We start from the raw sequence: 27723 nt of genomic DNA, 5'->3' as shown, positions 1-27723 counted from the left end.
TAACAGAACAAATGTGCTTTTATTCAAAAATATAACTTCAGAAAAACAACCTGCGTTTACCTGCAACATTGACACGCAGTTGCTATGACAGCTTCGGTGGCGCAACGGTATCAGCTGCTGACTTGTAATCAAAGCTTCACGTGTTCGATCCCGGTGCGAGTTCATTTTGAGAACTGAGCTGCTCATATTCTTACTATTTTAGAATAAAAACATACATTTGAATCCAGTCTGTAACAGCTAGTGTGATATACGATACTCGTAAAGGTTAGCTTTGTTTTTTGTTTTCTATTATTCTCTTAGCTGCGTTCACGATCCCAACCAAACACCCCCCACCCCCACGCATTTGACACTGCTGTTTCGACGTAGATGCGCTATAACAGAGGTACACTCAACTCATGGCGACGATTCTACATTGGATCAAGAATGCACTTTTGCCATTGCTGTACTTTGTATATGTACATGGGAAGCTCTGCACTCGTAAACATACCTAAATTGATGAGTTTAATAGGGCAATAGAGATGAAAGAAGAAGAAAAAGAAATGCTTCCTCGGTGCTTTAAGAGCTTATTCTAAAATATTACTGATTAGATCCTGCCAGGTTTTGAACAAATTCTGTACAGATCCTCTAACTGAATATTTGGAAGAAAACATAACACACCTGTTAATGTGTTAGGAGGGATTGTGACACCAAGGCCGTCCGAAAGGCACTTAAAAATGTTGGTCCAAAATGATGTTAATTTGGTGCAGGCCTAAAACATGTGACCCAGTGAGGCTGGGACTTGATTGCAGCGTTCGCAGGTTGGATCTTGCCCTGGAAACATTTTGGAGAGTTTTAAGAGAGACAGATGTACTCGATATATAATCTTGAGTTGAATAATTGTATGGTTTGCGCATATGGAGCTTGAGTGAAGTCTCTGCATTGAAATTTTCCACTCCTTTTCTGATATATTGATTAAGAGACCTTTTTCCCATTGTCCTCTTGGATCTTTAAAAGGGAGGGCTGTGAAATAATTTTATATATTGCAGAGATGGTGTCTAAGTCCTTGAAATTGAACAATATTTTTTCCGACATGGACGAGGGTGCAAGATGAGGAAAATAGGGCAGATTTTGTTTAACTAAGTTCATAATTTAAAGATAGTGAAAGAAATGTGTGGCTGAAAAGTTAAATTTGGAATGTAATTATTCATAGGATGCAAAGATGTTGTCTATATAAAGATCTCTAAGCAATTTAATTCGAAATCTTTTCCAGATATTAAAAACTGCATATGTTTGCGATGGTTAAAAGAGGTGGTTCTCTTGCAAAGGTGCCACAGATAAAAGATTCTCCATCTTAAAATGCTTTCTATATTGGTTCCATATTCTAAGTGAGTGAAGCACAATTGGGTTGTTAGTATATTGCCAATAACTTGTATTTATTGGGGCACAAAGCAGGGAATATAAAGAAGTACTGCAGGATTTTACTTCTATTGCGGACAAAGCCTGTGTATGTTCATCTATTTGTATCCAGGTTTTTATAGCTTGTATGTTTGCTGCCCAGTAATAAAACTGAAAGTTGGGTAGAGCCATGCCACCTTGTACCTTAGGTATTTGTAGGGTTGTTCTTTGGATATGTGGATGTTTTGAGTTCCAAAAAAAAGAGGTTACTGTTGAATTTAATAAAAAAAAAGACGTTTAGGAAGAATATTCATCTTAACAAAGTTCATTCTTCATTTGCTTAATTTTTTCCATACAGACGGCGAAATTTTGTTGATAAAGAGCTTTGTGTTTACTTGTGATATATATATATATATATATATATATATATATATATATACTGTATATATATATTTGTTCTTTATTTCACCTTATACAATTTCTTGTATTAGGAATTTGTTAGATTTCGCATACCCCTTAGGGTCAGAGTGCAGGGTCAGCCATTGTACAGCGCCCCTGGAGCAATTGCAGGTTAAGGGTCTTGCTCAAGGGCTCAGCAGAGTAGGATCTCTTTTGGCAGTGACGGGGATACGAACCGGCAACCTTCAGGATACCAGCGCAGATCCTTAGCCTCAGACCCACCATATTTACCCCTAGGTATTTAAACTGATCTGTAATGATAAAAGGTAGGTTGTCCAATCTATTATTATATGTTTGAGAATTCACTGGAAAAAGTACACTTTTATTCAAATTCATTCTGAGACCAGAGATCTTTTGAAATTTTTTAAGTGCTGTTAAGACTGCAGGCACAGAATTTTGTGGGTCTGATATACACAGTACCATATCATCTGCATATAGAGAAATTTTTTGTTCCAGTCCTTCTCTGATAATCCCCTTTATCTGATAAGAATTTTGACAGTGAAATGCCAGTGGTTCAATGGCGATTGCAAATAGCAGTGGTGTCTGGTACCACAAACACAAATTTAGTGAAAGTAGTGAAAAGGTATTTCCATTCAATCATGTCAAATACTTTTTCTGCATCCAATGATAATAATATTTCTGGGGTGTTTGACTTTGTTGGTGAGTATATTACATTAAAGAAGCGTTGAAGATTGTAAGATAAGTGTCGACCCTTGATAAATCCAGTTTGATCTTGTGATATTACCAATATCTTGTGATATTCTCCATCCTTCTAGCTATGATTTTTGAGAGTATCTTAACATCATTATTCAGAAGTGAAATTGGTCTGTATGATGCATATTGTAATAAGTCCTTGTTTTGTTTAGGAAAGATGATGATTAATGCTTGGTGAAAAGTTTGATGTAGAATTTGATTGTCTCTAGCTTCTGTAAATGTTAATATGAGGGAAGCTAGCTGAGTGGAGAATTCCTTATAAAATTCTGCAGGGTAGCCGTCAGGGCCTGCTGTTTTCCCAGTTTGAAGTGACTTTATAGCATCTAGTAATTCTGATAGCGCCAGAGGTTTATCCAGTTCCTCCGCACTAAAAGTATCTATTTGTGGTATCTGTAATGTATCCAGAAATGCATTAGATTGTGTGTTGTCTTCTTTAAACTCATTAGAATATAAGGATTTATAGTAGTCTCTAAATGAGTGCATTATATTTTTATGGTCAATGATTTTATCTCTGTTCGTGTTGGTGATTACTGGGATTGCATTGCGAACTTCTTGCTTGTGGATTTGTTGAGCTAAAAGCTTATTAGCTTTCTCTCCATGTTCATAGTAATGATGTCTGGATTTATAAATTAGTTGTTCAGTTTCTTTAGTTGTCAAGAGGTTGAGTTCTGAATGCAGAGTCTGTCTTTTCTTACGTACAGCCTCGCTTGGAAGCCTGGCATGTTCTTCATCTATTCTAGTAATTTCATTTTTTAGCTCTGATACTTTCTTGGTTTCTAATTTATTCCTGTGGGAAAGATATGAAATAATCTGTCCTCTTAAGAAGGCCTTTAGAGTTTCCCAGAGTATTCCTGCAGAAACCACTGAGTATGTATTTGTCTCTAGGAAGAAACTGATTTGTTTGGATATAAATTCAGTACAGTTCTCATCTCCTAATAGAAGCGGGTTAAGACGCCATCTGCAAAGTTAGTGTGTGGGGCATAGTGACTTTAGCTCCAAGATCAGAGGTGCATGGTCGGAAATAACAATAGCATCATACTTGCAAGATTTAATCATAGGCAAGAAATTATTATATATAAAAAAATAATAAATTCTTGAGTAGCAATGATGTACTGGTGAGTAGAAAGAATATGTTATTGAATTTGTGTTTAGAAATCTCCAGGGGTCTTATAAGTTGTGGTCAGTTACAAACTGTGTAATTGTCTTTCTAGTGTTAGATGTCATCCACCTAGTGACAGGAGTCCTATCTAAGAGTGGATTTAAAACACAATTAAAGTCCCCAGCCATTATAATTTTATGAGTATTCACATTGGGAATGGATGCAAATACATTTTGCATGAATTCCTTATCATCGATATTTGGTGCATAAACATTTATCAAAATCATTCTACAGTTAAATAAGTTGTCCATGACCATCACATATCTCCCTTCAGGATCAGATACCACATCTGATGCTACAAATGAGACTGTTCTATGTATGAGAATTCCCACACCTCTAGCTTTTTTTGTAAAGCTAGAATGGAACATTTGGCCAGTCCAGTCCTTTTGCAGCCGGAACTGATCTTTGCTTAGTAAGTGGGTCTCCTGTAAAAATACTATTTTAGCGTTTAAACCTATTAGGTGAGAGAATACTTTCTTTCTCTTTAATTCGTGATTCAGGCCTTTAACATTCCAGCTCACAAAGGTAACTGTCCCATCATGGAGACATTGATTCTGAATTTTTGATGTCATTGACGTGAGACAGCTTTGACCGTGATTTCCTTTTTCCCCACGAGTTATTGCCATGCAGCCTATTGTTCCGTTGGTAGTTATAAGGATTAAAAGGATAGATTAGATATTGCCTGCTCTCTTTCTCTAAACCCCCCAACCACCCATTTTGCCTCCCCAGGTGAACAGCTTATCCTTAAATTGCGACATCATTATTATGAACACAGAAAGAAGGCCATTAAGATCTTAGCTGAACAAATCGACAAGCAAGAATTCTATGTACATAGACTTGTACATAGAAAATATAACTTACACATTTAGAGAGTATTATAAGTCCTTATATTCTTTCAGTTTAAAGAAGATAAGACACAATTTAACGAGTTCTTTGATTTATTAGAGATACTACAGCCAGATTCTCTTAATACGCGGAACTGGATAAACCTCTATGACACTTAGAATTACTAAATGCTATAAACTCACTTCAAAATGGAAAAGCATCTGGCCCTGATCGCTACCCAGTGGAATTTTCTAAAAAATTTCAAATAAGTTATCTTTACTATTATTAGCAACATTTACAGAAGCTAAAGGCAAAACATTTCTACCTCATACTTTTCACCAAGCATTAATTATGATTTTTCCTAAGAAAAACAAGGACGTACTACAATGAACATCATACAGACCAATCTCTTCATCATACAGACCAATCTCTTTTCTGAGTAAAAATGTTAAAATACTCTACAAAGTTCTAGCCAGAAGGATTAAGAAAGTGAATCCTTTTGTAGTATTCCAAGACCAAGCTGGGTTTATTAACGGCAGACACTTAAATTTAATCTTTGACATTTGTGTAATGTAATATATTCACCCGTTATATCCATTGCTCCAGAGATCTTATTATCTTTAGATGCAGAAAAAGCATTTGATATGGTTGAATAGGACTACCTATTCAACACATTGCATAAATTTGGGTTCGGTCCAAACATATGTGCATGGATGAAACTATACTATACTAGTCCAGAAGCCTTAGTTCATATTAACATTATTTCAGACAACTAGAACGTGGTACTCTTCAAGGATGCCCCTTATCACATTTGCTCTCTGCAATCACCATTGAACCACTGGATTTTGAAATGCATCAGACACAAAGGGGATTCTCAGAAAAGGACTTCAAAAGAAAATATCACTATATGCAGATGATATGTATATATCTAACCCAGAAAATTTTGTGCCAGCAGTCCTAAAAGCATTAGCAGATTTTCAAAATATATCTAGACTTAAAATCAATTTGAATAAAAGCATGCTTTTCCAGTGAATTCTTTAACATGTAGTATCAGAATGGACACCTTCCCATTTATCTTAGCAGATCAGTTTAAATATTTTGGGGTAAATATTACAAGTAATTGTGAAGCTCTTTTTCAACAAAATTTTCCTGCCAACATGGAAAAAAATAAACAAGATGTAAATAGATGGCCTACCCTCCACCTTACATTAGCGAAGAAAATCAACACTGTTAAGATGACTATCCTTCCCAAGCTGCTCTTCCTATTTCAAAATATCCCCATAGACATTAAAAAATAATTTAAAAAAAAAAAAAAATTAGACTCGATCATAACTTCATTTATTTGAAATTTGAAACATCCACGCATTCATAGGGTGACTCTACAACATCCTAAACAGATGGGGGCACAGCACTACCTAACTTTCAGTTTTATTACAGGGCAGCAAATATACAAGCTATAAAGACCTACAGCCTCATGTATAAACAGTGCATACGCACAAAAATGTTGCGTAAGCCCATTTCCACGCTCAAATCGCGATGCATAAAACCTAAACTTGGCATAAAGCCACACACATTTTCGCACTAGCTAAAAACCTTGGCATACACAACTTCTCCGCTCGGTTTTGCAAACTGGAGGCACCCAGCGTCAAAGCAGTGCTACTGTTCCAGTTTGGTTTACCTTTCATTTTAAGATCCACATCCCTGATACGGCTTTATAAATACATTGAAATTAACCGCAAATTGTTTATTAGTTTAATGCATCTGGTTGTAATTAACCTGTAACAATATAATGGTCCACAGAATGGTCAAACTATTCTAAATACCATAGCTGCTTTAGCATTGTTACTCTCACTGCACCTTCTTCTTCTATCAGCCGCTCCCATTAGGGGTTTCCGCAGCGGATCATCTTTTTCCATAATGCTCTCACAGCACCACTCGGAATATTTATATCAATGTATCTGAGTAGGGAATCACAGTTCTAGAGCAGCTGATTGGAAAGAGAATTATCGGTATACAGTATCAAGCACACGCTGCCTCAGCCATGCTGTCTATTGAACTGCTCTCACACGGCAAACGCTTCAGCCTTTCCTTGCGATTCAGAAATAGTTTTATCCCAAGAACTATAAACACACTCAATCAGTCCATCAAGTGCTCCTTGTAGAATGCTTTGTACTTGCGATACAGTTATAATATTGCACATCCTGAGCCAATTGATAAAGCACGTATTTACATATGATGATGATATCATTTTTAAGATGAAATGCAGCTAAATATGTTTTATTATATTATACAGATAAAACTTTAACTTCATTTAATTAATCTATTTGTTAATAATTAAACATGTGAGGACAAAGTGCTGCAGTGCTAGCGAGGAGCTGGCACTCCATTCATAGATTGTTACTGCCTCATGCTGTATTCTTTCTGGGGTTGGTGCAACACTGGAAAGACAGATGGGTAGAATAATTAAACATACTAACTACGAAGATATTTCAATGTTCCTTAAAAGTTTTAAAGATGGCTTAACGTCTATTACAGAGCTGATTGTGTGGCGATTGGGTATTTGGAGAAAGAAAAGTAAGGACAGGAATTGGTACATTTGAAAGAGACAGTACTTAATATATAAATTATTTCATCGAAGGTCGCGCACGGTGCAGCAAGCACCTTGCATGAGGCATGAACAATCACTGCGCCACCGTGTTCCCATGTTTAATAGCATGCTTTAACTCCTATCATCATTAATTTGATATCAAGTATACATCTCAGTATTTTAATTATTCAGGGAGCTGTAAAATCAATAATGTAATGGATTCTGTGCCCCTTTCCGAGGAAGAGAAAGCCCGTTTAATAAGCACATTGTGATTCACACACATAGAGCACATAGAAGATCAAATACAAAACAAAGCATTTAACATGCTACATTAGTTACGATGGTATTTGAGAAACTAGTAAATTAAATGATTTTAAGATGAAGTTTATGATGTTCTACTTTAATGACAAAATAAACTATGTGATAAAAGTGGAAATTTTGAGATTAAAGTTGACATTTCATGTTTTTTCTCCCACTGTGTGCCTATTTTTTTTCTCTGTACCCTAATAAGCTTTCATATGACACTCAGATGGTGGGCTACGACTCGCCTTTTCACGGCGACTTTGATATCTGACAACTTCTTTTTTTATTTCGGGCACTGTGCGGCTTCGTGAACTTGAGCTTTTGAGTTTCTCCGACACTCTACGTCATTCAATCAACTTTCTTTTGTTGTTTATACCACTGTTAAAATCAACAAATAGTACGTTTCTCCTTGCCTCAACTTGGTATTCGCTGAAATTCTATTTCCCCCCATGCTTTTGCCATTGTCTTTTTACAAAATGCTGAGCTTAAGGGCTATTTATATTGATTTGCATATTCAAACAGGCATAATTCTGGGAGGAGTTTGGGGAGTGGCAGCAGGTGCGTGCACGTGCGTTACTTTTCACGCTGACCGGGATTTATGGAGCAGAAGAATGTGGAAGTTGGCAAACGCACAGATTTATGCATCTGGATTTTTTTGTGCGTATGAACATTTCTGCTTTTGTCCTTACGCCATGTTTTAGTGTGAATTCTATGCACGCCGTTATGCATGAGGCCCCTGGACATTCACAAATCGATAAATATCCACAAGCCTGATTTGCAATAGAAATAGAATCTTGCACTACTTTTTTATATTTTGTGTTCTGTGCCTAAGTTAATACAAACTCCTGTCATTACACTAATAATCCAATTGCACTTCATTCTCTCAGAATATGGAACCAATGTAGGAAGCACTTTAAGACAGAGAAGCTTTTATCTGTTGTACCTCTACATGACAACCACTTTTTTCCACTCTCTCAAATATATATACACTATTTAATGTCTGGAAAATGTCCAGGATCAAAACACTTAGAGACTTGTACATAGAAAATATCTTTACATCCAACAAACAATTATGCTTCAAAAACAACTTCTCATCAACACAATTCTTCCACTACTTTCCCGGCCAATTTTCCTCAACTTTCACCTTGTTCTATTTCAGAAGAATTAATGATCAGTCTTGAATACTCAGATAGCATTTCTACAATTTTCCTTTCAAAGACCCCAGAGAACATTGGGGAAGGGATCTGTCACTTAATATTTCAGAAAAGGAGTGAAAAGCAGCCATGAACATAATACACTTGAGCTCCATATGTGCAAAGCATTCAATCATTCAACTTAAAATCTTTTATCGAGTACTTATCTAATTTAAAATTGCCCAACGTTGCAATCTAGTTCCAGCCTCGTGGGGCCACATGTTCTGAATGTGCACCAAACTAACAACATTTTGGACAAAAATCTTTGCATGTCTAACAGACAGCCTCAGTGTCACAATCACTCCTTACCCATTAAGAGATGTGTCTGGTGTACTCCCAGAGGGCCTTGAAGTGGAGAAAGACAAACTGTAATTGCCTTTACTACACTACTAGAAAGTAGACTTATCTTGCTCAACTGGAAGAATCCCACCGTATCACTTTTAAGTTGGTGGGTAACTAATGTTTTATACTACTTGAAATTGAAAAAAATCAAATTCTCACTTAGAGGATCTGTTCAAAACTGTTTTACAATATGGCAGGATCTAATCAATAACATTTTGGAATAAGCTTCAATTTTGGGGAAGCTGGCTTTTCTCTCCTTCTCACGGGTGGAGGCTGAATTTTGCTTTGATTTGTTAAGTTTGACTTGACTGTATGGAATGTTATCTGTTTCTAATTAAAATCAATACTGAGTATGGCCTCTTTATCCCCACTGTCAACTGCTACCAACATCCCAAGTGAGTCAACAGCAACAACTCAAACTGGACTCGCAACACCGCTATTGAAGCACAGGAAAAGTTAAATGAACTGTTTGAGCTGAAGGAAATGATTACCGCACTCGGCGGAAATATACACGATATATAAAGAAGATTATGGATATGGAAGACCAAGAGGTATGTTTATGTGATAACTTTGCTGCAACCTTTAAAGAAATTCTAAAAAGAACTGATGAAAAAATATGAGTAAGTTTAAAAACAAAATTAGTGCTCAGCTTCAAGAAGTTAAGTAAATATGTATAACTTGTATTAAAGAAAGCTGAAGAATTGACATCTGCCACTGACAAGAAAGTAACTGCTATAGAATCCGAATGGAAAGTGCTCGGTGATAAACTAGCTGCACTGGAAGATAGATATAGAAGGAACAACATCAACAATAACATCAGAATCAATGGTCTCCCGGAAAATCATCAAAGTATAAACCCTGTGAAATTCATAGCTGAACTATTCTCTAAAATAACAGGAGGGAATTTTGAATTGGGCGCTGAGCTTTCAGCAGCTTACTGCATACATGGATTGAATGCCTCAAAACCAAGAAGGCTGTTTGTCCATTTGTTCAAACTATGGGTTAAGGAAAATTTGATGTTGAATCTCAAACAGAAAGAGGAGATCAGATTTGGGGAAAAAAAGGCATTTGTATTTTCCCAGATTTTTCCCCTTCAACAGCTGCTAAACAAGCCGTATTCTACAACATTAAATAGTGCTTATGCAAAGCCGAAATCAGATACAGCCTCTTCTTTCCTGCCAAACTGAAAGTGATTTTTGATGACCAATTCTTTACCTTCAATTCTCCCAAAGAAGCAGAAAAAGAGCTAAAAAGAGTGCTCCCGACATCATTTAAAATATTGTTCCCTGGTAAGGCAAGGAAGATTCTGCTTGCAACTTGGTCTATTTGTAATGCAACATTTGCTGTAGATAGATAGATAGATAGATAGATAGATAGATAGATAGATAGATAGATAGATAGATAGATAGATAGATAGATAGATAGATAGATAGATAGATAGATAGATAGATAGATAGATAGATAGATAGATAGATAGATAGATAGATAGATAGATAGATAGATAGATAGATAGATAGATAGATACTTTATTAATCCCAGGTGGATTAATTCACGTTCTATTACCTTTTTGACCACTTTTTTTTTTTTAATCATAATATTGAAATGTCTTCTTTTAAATGTATGTATATTTTGGTAACCACTAAGTAATTAGTTATTTACAGTGTTATTATACTTTCTTTTTGCCAAAGAGGTCTGTTTAATATTATACCAAGGTTTATTGCAGCTGGACTGTAGTATCATAAGATATCTCAATTTTAATCTTTACTACACCACTGCTGGGGGTTTTATTTTGGATGTGCTCTATCTCTTGGTATGTCAGAGGACTGGTACTTGCAAAGTGTGGTCTAGCCTCACTTGAGGAGGCTAAAGGGGGCAGGCAAAATCGATGGGAGGTGAAGGTGGGGGATAAGTTATGTCTTATTTATCCTTTTTACCCTGTCAACTGTAAATGCCAACATATAAGCTCCACAGCCACAATACTCAGTAACAATATGAAATCAAGGTTAAAGTTTTTGTATGGGACAATGTACTACTTTTACTTAAGTTCATAAAATGTTGTCTAAGGTTAGGAAGCAGTGTCTCCCTGACTAAACAGTGAACATTGTGAGCTGGAATGTCAAAGATCTCAGTCACGATCGAAAGAGAAAAAATATTTTCTCATCTAACAGGTCTAATTGCCAAGATAATATTTTTACAGAAGACCCACTTCATAAGTAAGGACCTGTTTTGGCTGCAAAGAGATTGGATTGGTCAAATCTTTCACTCCACCTACACAAAGAAACCTAGAGGTGTGTAAATCTTAATACACAAAGCAATTCAGTATCAGACCATTGTATCTGATCCTGAAAGGATCAGCAAACAGATCTTTCTCCTCCCACAAAATATGTTATTTTATTTAGATCATAAAGCAAACACTTTATCCTCTATCAGTTTGCTGCATAAAGCAGAAAAAATAATGTGCCTTGAAAACATAATACAGTATCCTCAACTGGATTTCTTAGATGACAAAAAATAATTTAGCTCTATTTTCCATTAGGCCTTGTTTACACAGGCGTTAAAATTGAGCGTTTTTTTGCATTCGTAGCGTCCGGTGAGCGCGGATCAAGCGCCGAGTGTTTTCTACACGTAGGAGTCAATGAGAGTGTTCACACGGGCTTTGGTGACATACGTTTGTCCAGCTGCGTGTTTATACGGCATCAAAAAAATGTTGCATGCACCTTTTTCTTGGCGTTCAAAACCCAACGAACGCAAGGAAACCGCTTCTAGTTCGTTTTCTGCACGTTTATTTTACGCTTCGGAGGAGGGGGGGGCATTTCAGTGCATGACACCGTTCCTTACCTCAAAGTGACAAGTAGTCTCTCTTCGGGGCTAACACCAAGTCGCATATTGGTTGATTGACGTGCAATGTGGCATTGCACCAGCTGCAGCAGACAATCAAAAGTGGAAACCGACATCCGACAGTAATTAAAAAACTTGCGCGAAATTTTCGCATTTCTTCATAAAGCACAAAAAAACTTCCTTTAACCCGACGTTGTGCAGTCAGAGGATGAACCCAGTAGCGGCGGCGATTTTTTCTCTCCCTACGTCGCCGTATTACGAGTATTTTTAAAACAAGAAGATTAATATCTAACATAGAAAAATGGTCCATATTAAAAGGAGGCACCTCAAATAAAACGACAAGGGCTTTCATATCCAGTTCCCGACACTGCCTCCACAGGTTAACACACAAACTACAATTTGGGCTGCAGGCTGGCGTTAGACAGAGACAAACGAACGCCGGTGTAGAAGTCAATCGATCGCCACCACAAAATGCAACATAAACGTCTAGGACGTTCAGAGCAAGTTCGTTTATCCAAAAACTTAACGCCCGTGTGAACAAGGCCTTAATCTACCCAGATTGATACAGCAATGTCACAAATTTAAATTTAGCTTAGATACACAAACAAATGTCATTAATCTTTTCAATGAGTTGACAGAATGGCTGTTAGAAAACAGGCATTTAATGCAAACTGAAGCCTCACCTGACAGGAAGAATGTTACCTGTGCATAATCATAGCTGAAAAAAGAAACAAAGAGCTCCTAAACATTTTTCAAGTCAAGTAATACATATTTTTTCCATGTTCATGGATAATCAAAATTCTATCATCAAATGGCTGTTCCTTAAAATGAATGTTCTATTAGGTGTGTTAAAGAGTTTTAGAAAAAGAATAAAATAAAAAGCAGATTACCTGATCTAAACTGTCCAACTGATGTGTTGCTCATGTCCACAGAATACCAAGGGCCCCTCCAATGGGCATTTAAAAGAACTTTAGCACAGTGGATTTTTGAATATGCTCAATAGCTAGTGATCACTTACTTCAGCCCTGTTTTTTTGTACTTAATTTTGGCACAATTAAAATAAAGCAGAATCTTGACAAAATAATTTACTATATTATATGAATTGCATTTTTGATGGAGGTCATGGTGCAAGGTATCTGTTAAGTTCAGAATCCATAGCAAAGTAAACAATACTACAAATACACCATCCATTAGTTTTATGATTATGTTTATTCCTTTGCAGAGTCACTGGGATCCAAAGTCACAGAAGCACTGAACATTACACAGACCTCTATGTGTACACTAAGACACATTCACTCATAATGGGCTGATTTAGATTCATTAATCATATACATGTTTACAACATCAGAGGAAACTGAACCATACAAATACTGGAAGAATATGCAACCTTGAAACCAGGTCAATGAATGCAGCAGAGTTAATCACTGTGCCACCACATAATATGAATACTATAATGTTTGCAAATTAAGAGATACATACATTTAAGTGTATAAAGTTTCTGAATTATTAATTAAAAAACATTTTCTGATCAACATACCATCATTTTCAATGGCATAATGAAGTTACATTTCTGATTTTTTCTGCTCCAATGGGATGGGATTACAGAAGTACTAACAAGGGGAAAAGGTGCATTAGCCCTATAAAGCCTAGTCATCCATTAACACGAGTTAAAAGCACAGTGATATATCTAGTGTAGTGGGTGGACTTCTTCACATTAGCAATATACTGTGAAAAATTCAAAAACATATTTTTAACTATAAACATGCATTACTTTTATTTTACTCACAATCATCAAACACTTGTCTGGTTACCATATTAAATCAGGTTTGGCTTTAGAAAGCATTCTCTGTTATTGCTTTAAGAGGCAACCAAACATCACTCTAAGAGGAGAAAAGACATTTTTAATTTAATACTGTTCTTGGCAGAAGGGTTTGTTTTTAGGATGATTTTGGATTAATTAAGTCTACATTACAATCCTAAAACATACATAAATATGTAAATTAAGTACACATTTCTCAGAAATTATGAAGACACTAAATAATGAATACTTTTAACTGAATATTTATATTGGAAGAATAGCGTTTTATGTTTTCCCAAAAACATATACATAACATCCAATATTTGCTACTTTACAACACAGGTGAACAACGGGCTTTCAGCTTATTGAGATATTTATGGCAGTGGTTGATGAATGTGGCTGTAGAAATGAGACAACTGACATGGCTTAGTGGGCATACATTTTCTTAAGTTTGAAACAGTATTATGTTCATGAATATTAGAACAATTCCTGCTCATAACTAATACAGATAACAAATAATGAGAGATAGTTTCAATTTTGTTAATTTTACACCTGAAATCTACTTTGACATACATCAGAATACAGGTAAAGACATACAGGATTTTTGCATGTTAATTTTCTTCTTCTGCAGTGATTATTCACACTCTGTTGTGGAACACAGGAAATGCCACCAATACAACAAATCTATGGAATCCGTACAATCTATACTTGTAATTTAACTGGCCCTCCCTGTACCCTTCTACAGACTCACTCTCTCTTTCTGTCTTTCTCTGTCTTGGGATCTTTTCACTCTCCTCTCACAACATTCAAGAAAATGCACTTTACATTTATTCACACACTGATGGTATCCATGGGCACTGGGTTAAAGTGCCTGCACAGCAACTATGTGTGTTTGACAGATATGAATCTATCCAATCCAATGAAATAGTTCTGTCTATAAAATGCGAACTTGTTACTGCTGCATTTTCCTGGTATGCACAAACAATAAAATCTAGGGAAAGGATTGTGCTATTTGGAAGACAACTATATATAATGGGTTATAACAAAAGCAGATTTGGAACTAAATGTACCTATTTATTCACTATCATTGTTTTAAAACTTATGCCTTATTCATTCTAAGTGATATACTAATTTTGTTTCATGGTCTTTTGCTTTGTGTGGATGAAGTACAGATATCAAATCTTCAGGAAAGTCATAGCATACCATAATCTAGTCAACCCACAACTTCCATTTTTTTTCCCTTGCCAACTGTATAAAATACAACAAAACTGGAAATATTGCAGAAAACATATTGGCTACTGCACTGATATCCTAATACGTTTTGAGTTTGTCAAAGATGGTTACAAATAACACTGGTTCTTTTTACACACTCAGGGTCTTCCAGGAATGTACAAGTTAAGGATCATGTTTAATTAAAAGCAAGAAACATAACCCAGCAATCTTCAAATGTATGACTTATAGTAAACTTGAAGAAAACACTTATAAAATTGCCATGTCAAGCATTCAAAATATCCCAAAAGTCTCATGTAAAACCCATCAACATTACTGTTGGTAAATAAAGAGGGAGTTTGCTATATCTATTAAGCATATTATCTTAACAGGGTGTTAGAGTGCCAGAACAGTTTCAGTATCCCTTTTAATAGATTTTTACAGAACTATAGGGTTGGATATGGTATCTGTCACGAGAAATCAAGAATCTACTATAATTTCTCAGCTGGACTGAGAAAGAATCAGCATTCTATATGATTTACATTATTGTGATGCACTTCACCCACTCATTCACCACTTGTGTTCTGATGTTGGGGGCATCATCATGATAATTCCATTACCAGGGGGTTAGAAATGTTTCATGTTTTCATAGGAAGAGTGAAAACCTACAACTGCTTTCTACGTTAACAGTTACCAGAAAGGTATTGAAATATAACTAAGCTATGCTGCATTTAAGCCAGAGAAGAATGCTTCTTTTGGTCACAGTAACAGATCTAATAATATACAGTTAAAACAGAAAAGTTAAATGTGAATAGTACAGCAAGACAAACAAGTTAAAATCAAATTGAAAATTCCTTGAATGTGTATCATTTCAGACATTTATGCAAGTTACAAGATTAATTTCACCCTGATCCTTGTGAATATTATCAACAAGAAAAATTACCAAGTTCTACTTATACTGTAAATAAACTAGCTGTGTGACCCGGCTGCAGCCAGGAAATGTTCTAAGATAATGGGCCTCACTTATAATGTTGGTTAATCAGTTACTAATTACTCTGTAACTACTGTAAGTACTCTTTTGTACACAATATTTTTATTTATTTATTTATTTTTTTTTACATGGGTCTAATATCATTGGTTCACTTCAGCAGCTTACCGATAAACATGCCACATGTAACTGTCCATGAGTGAAACATTTCAGCTATATGGCCATTCCTGCATTTTCTTAGTGATTTGGCTTTTGTTATTAGTCACTGCAAAACATGATTTTACATTACTGTATTCTTTTGAATTGAAATAGGTAATCAGTAGGGATAATGTTAACTTTAAAGGAGTATATATTATTATCATTATTAGAGGTTTATGGTTTTCATTTGTTTAGGTTCTTCACAGAAGCATTTCCATACATGGTTTTCATCATTTGTATGTTCAAGCTTATTTTTTTTTTGCCATGCCCAGACCAAGAAGTTCTAAAACTAAATGTGTTTTTCTTTAACTTATTACAAATAGAAATGACATTTACAGGCTGCATATTTGCATGTCCAGTGTATTTAGCTGAATTTTTTAAACACTATACAGAAAATAAGAGAATAAGTAAAACAAAATAATTTTGTGAACTATGAACAGCATAGTGGAAAGGATCTACCCCTTGGTGGTGCTGGTGTGAGATTGGAGCAGAACTCCATATTAAAAGTCATCACCAACCATGGCATTCAGTGAAGTTATAAAAATGATTTAATGTTGATTCATTCAAAGATAAAAACTGTTAAAGAAAATTATCACCTCTCCATTAACATCAAAGCCTAAAATAGCCTTATTATACAGTGGGTTTGAACAAATGTCTACCAACAAAAAAATAAACAAAATTCACTAAATACTGTTACTCACTCACAAGCACCGTCCTGTTTACTCTTTATCACATACTGAGAAACAGCATCTCCAGGAGCTATTGAAAAAAAAATCGTGCTTGATTCCATTCAATCGTGGCTTACTTCATCAGTTAATTTGCTATGTGTTTTTTTCTTTCTATTTCTTCCTTGTTTTAATAACTTCAAAAAGCATTTAACACTGATCATTGATTGGTGTTGCGAATTTAATGATGAAAAGTGTAGTTTAACCAGTTTATCTCAAAATTAACACTAGAATTCCTGAAGCTTATGATTTTTTTCATTACCCCATACCTCCTTAAATTTTCCTGACATATGCCAAAAAGCTTGCAGCTCCTTATCACTGCGCTAAAAGCCCACTTTTGTTTTGCAAATGTGTGGTTTAGCAGAACACAGCATGCTACAACCCCCACTCAGTCAGATTAAGGCATTGCCCTGCTGAAATCCTCACAGTTCAAGTCTGTGTTAAAGTGTTTATCTGGCGATGCATTTGTATGGAATTATATTCAGTAGGTAATAACATATTGTGTTTTGAAATAAATAAATTTCATGTGTGTTCCATGTCTACAACGATCTGTGTAAATACAGAATGACAGAGGAAATGCGAGGCAAAAAATGCTGAACACACAACTAAATCAGAAAATTTTTTAATATGTTACAGTATAATGTTGACGTGAAATGTAGGATGTGTGAAGGCTGAAGCCCAAACATCCAATAAACACTTTCACAAAAGGTGTAACAAAATAAGTATGGTTTTATCAATACTAATAAAAGGCAAAGCTCTCACTGACTGACTGACTGACTCACTCATCACTAATTCTCCAACTTCCCGTGTAGGTAGAAGGCTGAAATTTGGCAGGCTCATTCCTTACAGCTTACTTACAAAAGTTGGGCAGGTTTCATTTCGAAATTCTAAGCGTAATGGTTAAAACTGGAACCTATTTTCGTAAATATACTGTAATAGACTGCCGCTCGATGGCCGTGGGAGGCGGAGTTGCGTCCCTCATCGTCACGCCTCCCACGTAATTGAGTGCCTGCCCATATAAGGCCATCCGTCAGCGGCAATCCAATAGAAACACTGCCGTTAAATATTCACGGGTGAAGGGCTATGCTTATGCAGACGAAGATGAGATGGTCAGGGTGGTGTTTGGCACAAACTCAGCGAAACTGCGAGAGAAACTTTTAAGTGCCGGGTCTTAGCTAACATTAAATAAAGCCGTGGACATCGCACGAGATGGCACAAGCACAGCTGAGCATGTACACCGAGTGGCTCACGTGAACTGACGCAGTACGCAGACAAAAAGCAAGAGCTCCAAAGAGCGTTGAACAAAAACCGCATTACAAAATTGAGAAGGCCGCAAAAAAATATGAAGTGAGTGACGCATACAAGCATATTCATAAGTGCAGCTACTGCAGGAACAAAGCACATGGTGGAAAAAGTCAATGTCCAGCTAAAGGAAGACAGTGTAAAAAAAAAACGTGCATGCAGTGTGTCATGTCTCAGATAAACAGGAAGATGAGCTGTTTATTGATGCAGTAAGAAATGAATAGATGAATGAAACCATCTTTACAACAGTTGACAAACATGGAATGTAACTTGAACACAACACATCCTCCAAATACAAACCTGATTGAAAGAAATAATGATAATCAAATCCTTGATGACAGCAGCACTCATAACAGTCACAAAACAATTACACTGACAATCATGTTACGTTATTTTTAAAAGGTTCCCTTTTCTTTTTCATAACTTCTTCAACACACCACTTCTCCGCTGCAAAGCGCGGGTATTTTGCTAGTTTAAGAATAAAAGTGAAGAAAAAGAAATTGCTCAATTGACATGTACCTGAAGCCCAACTATCAGTCTATCTTCTTATATAATATGCTACAGTGGCTGTTTGTTTGTCTCTCCAGGATTTTATATCACCTGTAGCTCGCAAACCGTTTCACCCATTGACCTGAAATTTGGTATACATATACTATGTGATGTCTACTATCTGTTTTCGGGGTGATGAGTTTTATTACTCTTTTTATTTTTATTTTATTGTACAATCAACTCTTGGCAGCGCGCAGCAGGGCGGCTGTGCGGCGCATGCATACGTGCACCGTTCTCATGCCCTACCTCTTCATATCTTAAATCATTCTTGAGGAAGATTGAAGTAATAAATTAAGAAACACGTAATAAATAATTGCAACACAAAAACTAACTTAATCAGTTTTAACCTGAAAATATGCCGACGGAAGAAGAGAAGCAGCGGGTCGCTGGGGTGGAGAAGTGAAGAGCTGCTCAGGAAGCAGCAAACGCATCAACCTCTGAGTAATGAATGATAAACGCACATTGAAAGAAAGAGGATGAGAACTAGGAATGCTTAAGTCAAGTGTATTCACTGCACGTTATCGTGCAGTGCGTCGTTACTGGTACAAAATAAAAGATGATCACTGTGTTTGCAAGTTTCATTTTCAAACGGTTGTCCCAGTTGTAGCTCTAATTTGTATCTGAGTTATGCAAATGCTGCTGTGGAAAAGCTATTGGTTAGCAACCTCAAAGTCCCGAGTTTGAATCTCGTCATCATCCTTGTATTTAGCACTTTGAGTAGTGAGCCACTATTATTATTATCACATAATACAAGCATCCATTTGATGTGAGTCTATAACATCCTGTGTAAATTTATGGCATTTGTAAAAGTTATCGCTGAAGGTATAAAAGCAGACACACAAACGCAGCTCAATCATTTCTTCGTGGTGTCATGTTGAGCAAACAGACACCGCAATTTCTATGATGGATGTTACTTTTCCTCGCACTCAGACATTTACATCAACATGTCATTTGGATGGTTTTTATTATTGTTTTATTCTTGGATTCTTGAAACTGCAAATGCCCAACTAGCTAGAGCATTATTAATGATTTTTCCACACAAAATTTCAAATTCAAATCAGTCAAAGCATTTTTGAGATTTTGGGAGATTTTAATTGTTTTTTGTTTACCCATAAATACTGATGCAGGTGGAATCCAGTTGTAACAAAATTCATGGGAACATAAAAATATTTCTTTATAACAGAAATTTCATTATAACGAATAGGGGGAAAAATATAAAAATATTTCTTTATAACAGAAATTTCATTATAACGAATAGGGGGAAAAATATATATACTATTGTGATCTGGGTCACCAACTATTCGCCATTTCTAAAGGCAGTGGCACAAGGACAAATACGTAGCTGCTCTGCTGTGTCTGGTAAACAGTAAACCAAGGGCAAAATGTTTAGAACATTTAACACTGGGCTTTGACCTGCTCTTCCTTGCACTCTCCTGGTCTGCCGCAGCAGTGATTCCAAGCTGCTTCTAATCTGAAGGAAGGAGCTAAAGCAGGAATATTTCCCATGTCATGGCTCTTATCTTGAGTGGTGAGGTAACAGCTCCTATTTCGAATGAAATCCTGAGACTGTAGCTGCCTTCTCTACAGTAATGAAGTACCTGTATTTTCCTTGGAAACCTGTACTCACCTTCCTGTCTCTCGTGCAACTCTGTGACCCAAGCTTCACAATACCTGTATAAAAAAAAACAGCGCTTCTTAAACTGCAAAAAATATTTTATTTGAAAATGAGACGTTAGATGTAAATTTCTTTTATAGAAATACAGGTATGAACACAGAATGAAAATGAGACGTTAGATGTAAGTTTTTCTTTCAGCGTAACCTGACGCCGTTTCAGAATCTGGCTATACAGTACCTGTATGATGTCGCATCTAAACTCTTGTCGAGCCTCACTGAGACTTTTTGAGACTGGAAATTTTGCAACAGACTGACACTTTCTTTTTGTCTAACAAGAAAGTGACAGCCTGTTGCAGCATTCCCAAGACACTGTGGAAGTATAGGTACTGCATTAAGTATTTTCTGTATTGCATTATTATCTTTAGAAGCTATTTTTGATCAAAAAGAAACGTTCATTTTAGCGAAATTTACATTGCGTTAAAACAAAACCTGTTAAACATGATGTTGTGGAGAAAAAAAAAGTTAATGCAAATCTAAAATTATTACTCTTTTTATGTACCACATTTCATTGATTGTGTTTCCCAAATATAATCCATAGATTATACTTCTTATTTATTATTTTTTTTTTTATAGTTAATGGGAGGGGAAGGGCGTGCAGGTTATACAAGGTTGTGTGTTATCTAAGACTGAATCTAGTGGAATTAGGATGAAGGAAGCAATAACTGTGATGCGGAAGTGTATGTATGAATATAAACCGCTGCATATTCATCAGAATGGTTAAGCAGTGCTTTTTTTATGTGTATGGCAAAACCACGAATGGTAAATTACCATTTAAAGTGTAGATTTTCAAACAACAGGCCTTATACAATCTACTTGTTAATTTAATACTACAATAGTAAATTTAACACTGGTTATTCATGCAACTAAATAATGAAAAGAATTTATTTTTCACTCTAGCTTAATGGCATTCTACAATTTGTTCTCTTTTGTCATTCAGAGTTTCTTTCCAATGCAGAAACATTGTTTAACCTTCTAGTCATACCACAGCAAGATTCTATACCTATTGCTGCATATAAGAGCAAAGTAAAACTCATAACTGATAAAAAGTTACTAAGTGGGATCTGAGTTGTTTTATGCAGACAAATGTATATGATGTCACAGGAAAGATATAAAAATATATTTTTATTTTTCTCCATATATGTCTGCAAAACTCAATTTACAAAACCTTATTGGAACAAAGCTTTTGAATAAAAATTACATTAAGAAAGGAAATCTGTCTGGGGCAGGTTATTTTAGAACATTACGATGAAATAAAAATATTCTAGGCTCCCTAAATGTACAGTATAAAACATTTACATTGTATGATACATATATTGTGGTGGACAGCCAGGGCCTTTACCTGGCTGGGATGCCTTTATAAAGGAAAGACTGGGGGAGAGAACATGCACAGGGCATTGTTTCTCCCAGAGCACTAGATGGGTTGCAGCAGTACCTCATATTCTCACAATGCTTCATGTCAGTTGAAGTTCAACACAGCACTGTTGGGTTCCATGTGTGCCGCCAGGGGGTGCTGCAGGGACTGCGGAGCCCTATCTCACTGGGCTTCTGTCTCACCTGGAAGTGCTTCCGGACCATGCTAATGGACCACAGGAAGTGCTCCTGGGTGCAGGATAAAAGGAGCCAGCTGCCACTGAGGAAGAAGAACAAAGCTTGCTGGAGGAGGAGTGGAGGCAGTAGGAGAGACAAAGAGAAGGAAAAATGCTTTATTTCATTGTGTACATGTAGTGTGCTGTTTAGTTGGGAAATGTTTGGGATTGGTTTCCTACAGTTAAATAAAAGCCGTGTGGTATTCTTAACTTGTGTCTGTGCCTGTCTGTGTCAAGGGTTGGGGAGCTGATATATAGTTTTCCCATCAGTATTTTTGCTTTTTTTTTGTTTGCAGTGCATCTATAAAGCATGAAGTATTTCTGACTTATTCTGTTCCCTACCCATTTTTTTTATATATATATATATATTAAGGGGCCGTGATTCAGTAGCTCACAAGTGAAAGAACTGAACAATCTTTACAATAATCAATGGAATTTTCTCCTTATTAGTGGAACAGCGCAGATAGACTGTAAATGTCTAAGTATGAATAATTGTTAACTGATTATTTCAGTCAAAAGAGAGACATACTCTACATGTCTGCTTCAGTATGTTAGGTAAACAAGAAACCTTGATCTTGACCTGCTGTGTGTCTTGTTTTGTAATATTTTTTGTATATTCTATACAAACCTCATCTTTCCAACACAACACTATATTAGCATTATTTATTTGCAACACTTTAAGGAAATCTACAAACATTGTGTAAAAACAAATATGCATGTTTATCTGGGATGGGTTAAATTAATACAGCCTAACAAATTTTTAAAGTAAACCAGATAAGGCATAGTCCATAGCCTATATATATAAAAAAAATGCTGTTGGCAGACAACAGATTGTGCTGGACTCTTCTATAAATTAAGTGCAGTGCATGGAAGCAGGTGGTTAAGAATTATCAAAACTAACAAACTGTCCTCCCTTTACAGCTTTGTCAAAACAATGGTGTGCATTATTACTTTAGGCAATGTATATTTAATGAATAGTCAGCTGTAGCATATACTGTGTGCAAAACTACATGTTCCCACAGAAAAGTAAAATGTGCACTGCAAAAAAAGACTCTTCAATAAAGTTAAGGTAATAATACCTGCTATATTTCAGATTTAGGGTTAGGCTTACGGTTAGGGTTATTTCCCATTGTGTTTAATGGGGAAAACAAGACCTTGTTTACATAGTCGGGTGCTTAACAGTTGTAGCATACAACAGCAGTAAATCAGAGACCTGGGAGGTATTTTTCGTACGTGGGTTACTCGTTTAGCCAGATGTAATTGTTGATGATTTGGCATGATCCTGGATCTGTCAGTTTTTCAAAACTCTTGCTGGATGTGTTGTCATAGCAGCACATCCAAATCCTCAAACCTGCTCGGAGCATGTTTGTTCTATGTAAACAAGGATTAGCTCACACACATAATCAGCTTCCGTGCATGGAATTCATTCAGTCATGGCTTCGCCGTTCATGAATGAGCAACCAATTGATAGAGGTGCGCAAATTATAAGAAGAGAATTTCATATAGAGAGGGTTTTGCGCGATTGGCAAGATCCTTTATTGCTCCCAAAGGAAATTCCTTTCGAAAGATCCCGCCCTAGCCGAGGGGGAATATTGTATCTCAAAAGATTTATTAGCACCTTATATTCGAAGTCGGGCTCTCACAACCACACAGACAGTATGCATTACTTTGGGGTTTTTTGCAAATGGCACTTTTTTATATACTGTAGGCAAGGCAGAAAATCTATCTAAAAGTGCAGTTTGCCAGGCAATTCATAAAGTCTGTTTGGCTCTGAAATATTTCCTTCGGGTTTTCATAGTGTTTCCCTGGACACCTGCATGTGCAGACAATAAAAGAGACGTTTCATGCCATTGCAGGTACACAGGCAAAAACACCCACAGTTCCATAAAGAATCTCACAATCAGCCTAACATTCTCATTAACCAGGATTTCCAAATGTGATTGGGGCACATGGGACTGATCAGAGTGGAATTTTATCAAAAATTATGTGGAAAATGTACCCCTCCTCCTGATGAATAATCAGACACAGTGTCTTCATCAAATATTTGACCTTCGTCAATATCTCATTGGTCAGAGACAAGTTCTAGGGATATGACATTTCCTGCAACTGACCCAACAAAAAAAGAGGACTATATGGAACATACCCATGGCACACATTGAGGACAAATATATGCAATGACCATTCTTTACCTGAAATGAAGTGACCACTGCATCCTGCCACTGGTTCTGAGGAGGAGCTTCCCCCTGGAATTCCTCAGAAACAGGGCGATGGGCATTTTGCTGGAGAGCCAACTCTTCTGCAGGGGTTAGGTCTGGACCACCTGGACCTCTACCTGTTTTTTGCTTGTCTGCCTTCTTATTAGCTTTAAAATTAATGTTTTTTATATTATATATGATTCTTAATGTCAACAATTCTTTAGTTATATACCAATAATATTTACCAGTTTGAAGTATATTATTGTACTTCACTTTAACCTGTTCCCATATTCTCCTTGTGCTCACGTTTGATCTGGAATTATGACATATTAAATAATAATTAATCTGACACATAGGAAATGAAACACTGCATTCAGTAAGTACAATGCACACTACTTGGTGTTTAATTTTTTGGCCACTTTTTGCAAGCCGTCATTTCTGGTTTGGACTGCTTTTGCAGTGTTACCCCTTGTGCATATTAAATCTTGAAATTCTTCATATCCTTCGAATAAAAGGTCCTGCTCCACTTGTGTGAAAAAATGCGCCCGTTCTTTCGTCATTTTGTTGCAGCCTGTCAAAGACTTGCTGATCATGTTTTCTAGACTCAATATATATGGGATTTTCAATCAGCGCAGGCGTGCGCATTCATCTCAGATGATTAGATCCAGCTAATCTACTACACGGCTGCGTTTGAAAAACCGACTTATCCCAGATGAGTTTCACCAGCATTAACTCATCCAAGATGAGGCATCTGATCTCGGATGATTTAAGTGACGTACGGAAAATACCCCCCTTGTGTGCAACAGTGACCTTCACAGTGTTGTTATCTAACAGTAGAGAAATGCAGGTACAAAACAAGTCTCCCAAAGGCTGGGTGAATGAATATGTTTAAGGGGCAGAAGGCTGTCTGTTTTACTAATGATAGACTCCACAAGCTAACAACTGAGAGATGCAGATAGGTTCATATTTTTTTTGTAGGTGACGTGCAAAAAGAGTGGCTTGTCTAGAGTAATACAACGTGGACAGAAAAAAAACATTCAGCTGTTTACTTACATTGTTTTTTGTAATATATTTGAATTATTCAAAGAGTGACATTCACTTGATAACTTAGTAGACATACATACTATAGTGTCTTGGCTCCAAAGTAACATGTCTTTAAGCTTAAGTGGCTGACTCAAAACCAATGACATTCACAGGAGAGGGCCCTGTGAGTCTCTCTATGCAAAGAGAGAAAATGGTTAAAAATGGGACCTGGTGCAAGCTGCAGGGGTTAGAAAAGTCAACAAGTAATGTACAGGACTGAGAGAAGCAAAAGTATACAAGTCACAATAGGGAGGCAGTGTGCTTTGGGACTAAATAAAACTCTGGATCAGCAGTAAGGGTATTCTCCTTGGCCATAACAATAGAGAGCTGGTAGTCAGAGATATAAATAATTATAGTTAATTTATTTTATTACTGTAACATCTATTAAATCCACTATTTATTTATTTCTTAAATCTTTATTACAGTTGTGCTCCTTTCTCCGATATCCAAATAAAGGGTCACTAGAATACATTGTTTTTTGTTTCAGCTGATCATAAAAGATCAGATTCTCTCTTTTGTAACTAAGTATATTATACTTTGCTTCTTTTCCTAAACACGAATACCGATACATCTAGCATGTTCTTGTTGGTTTTCCAGGTTAGCACACAGAAGACAACTGCTTGGGAGACTTTGCCAGCCCAATGCAAGCTTTGAAATTTGATAGTTTTTTTTTTTCATTAGAAAAATGACTGCCTGTCTCTTCACACTTGCATTCTATTCAATGAAGCAGGAGGGGCTAGAAAAATCTTGTTTATAAATGCCAATCCATCAAATGTGGCTTATAGAACTGAGAGGTGAGTGCTTAGTGCAGTCTGAAAACATAAGGGGGTTGCTTTTGGGAGCAAGTGGCTGTTTAACCTGACCAAATGAAGAATTATCCAAAGTTCAACAAATATATGTCATACTCTTTAATGCCTTTGTGCATAATACCATCTAAACTACAGTTAAACTTACTGCTTACAAGTACATGCAAAAATATTACAGCAGTCAAATCACATGCAATATATGAAGACTGGTAGCTGAGCTGTTGCATAACACCCAGAATCATGACACCCAATTTATTAAACATAACTTTAATTTGACATTTTTCACTAAGTATATGCGAAATGGCCATCTTTCTATTCTAAGTTATTTTTTCAAAAGAGAGAAATTCAACAAGGTAAGCATGTATTATACTATATAACAGGATGCTACAACATTAAAGAAATATGAGGACCATAGCTCAAAAAAAGTGTAATGTCATTATGGTTCTGAAATATTATATCAACTTTCTAAAAGCCAGAAAGTCTAATAGTGAATATGGGTGATTTTCTTTCCCTAATTTAGAAGTCAAATTCTCTCTGTGTTCACTGCAAAAGTATTATCTGGAGTGTACATTATAGTTGAGGCTGGTGAAGTAATCAAAATGAAGAAAACATTCCACAAAATGTTTTCCATATATGCTTGACAGTTGATTTGTGTTGCCCTTCTATAAGCAGAGATTTACAGACAACACTGAAGTGTCTGCAAGTTGGGCAGAAGCCATGAGACAAAGGGTAGGCTAATGACCATGACTAAATTGCTAGATACTGTTTTACTTTGCATGTGTCAAAGTTTCATAGAACGTATTCCAGTTGGAACATGAGGCATAAGCAACCTTTTTATATGTGAAATAAGTCTTGATATACTACTCAGTTATGACATCTGTACATTGTTGGCAATGGTAATATGCCTCTGCAGTCATCACTTTTGATAGCTGCAAAAATGAATGGCAGAAAATGAGCACAGTGTTGGGTATCACTTGAACAAGCATGGCACATGCTATATTCTGGAACTAAGATTCTAAGAAACTACAGCAGTCACTCTCAGTGGTTTTTGACATTTTAATTTTAGATGCAACACTCTCTTTTTTGATACCAAGCTTGAAACAAGTTCTACTGGGCAGAACAACTACTTCAAATGAAAAAAATACCAACCCACTTGGTTAAACCAATAAGCCAGCTACAAAAGCTATATATACAGAGAGAGAAAAAAAGCAAGTTTACCTGGTGTGCATCTAGATCAACAATTGTTGCTTTGGATATTCCTTCGACCCTCTCAAACAAGAACTGTGAATTGAAACAAAGTAATATAATCTAAAAAATGTTGTACTAATTTATGACCTTAAAGGCATAGCTTTAACAGTAGCCTATTCACTTAACCAAAGCGATTTAACTTTACACATGCTTTTAAGTACTACACCACAAGCCTGAAAAGCTTTAATTCTAAATATATATAATAATAATATAATATAATATAATAATAAATATAATCCCAATATAAAATAGTACTATATTGTGATTAGAAAAAAATTATATTATATATATTATATATATATATATAATATATATAGGACGGCACGGTGGCGCAGTGGTAGCAGTTAGGAGACCTGGGTTCGCTTCCCGGGTCCTCCCTGCGTGGAGTTTGCATGTTCTCCCCGTGTCTGCGTGGGTTTCCTCCGGGCACTCCGGTTTCCTCCCACAATCCAAAGACATGCAGGTTAGGTGGATTGGTGATTCTAAATTGGCCCTAGTGTGTGCTTGGTGTGTGGGTGTGTTTGTGTGTGTCCTGCGGTGGGTTGGCACCCTGCCCAGGATTGGTTCC

At 36.3% G+C, this 27723-nt stretch overlaps 1 protein-coding gene across 5 annotated transcripts in view; it reads right to left on the bottom strand.

The window, feature by feature from the left end:
- hdac11 (histone deacetylase 11) overlaps nucleotides 1-27723 on the bottom strand; it is a 166591-nt gene that overhangs the window by 45042 nt on the left and 93826 nt on the right. For 4 of the 5 annotated variants that reach the window (XM_039771236.1, XM_039771234.1, XM_039771238.1 and 1 more), the window contains one exon: nucleotides 27126-27188. The exons of the other annotated variant lie outside the window; for it this stretch is intronic. In XM_039771236.1, the coding sequence (XP_039627170.1) occupies nucleotides 27126-27188 (63 nt within the window). The remainder of the gene's footprint in view (nucleotides 1-27125; nucleotides 27189-27723) is intronic. 5 annotated transcript variants of the gene reach the window in all.

Source organism: Polypterus senegalus, chromosome 12 (assembly GCF_016835505.1).
Source record: "Polypterus senegalus isolate Bchr_013 chromosome 12, ASM1683550v1, whole genome shotgun sequence".
Classification (NCBI taxonomy): domain Eukaryota; kingdom Metazoa; phylum Chordata; class Cladistia; order Polypteriformes; family Polypteridae; genus Polypterus; species Polypterus senegalus.
This window is presented reverse-complemented; position numbering and strand designations above follow the sequence as displayed.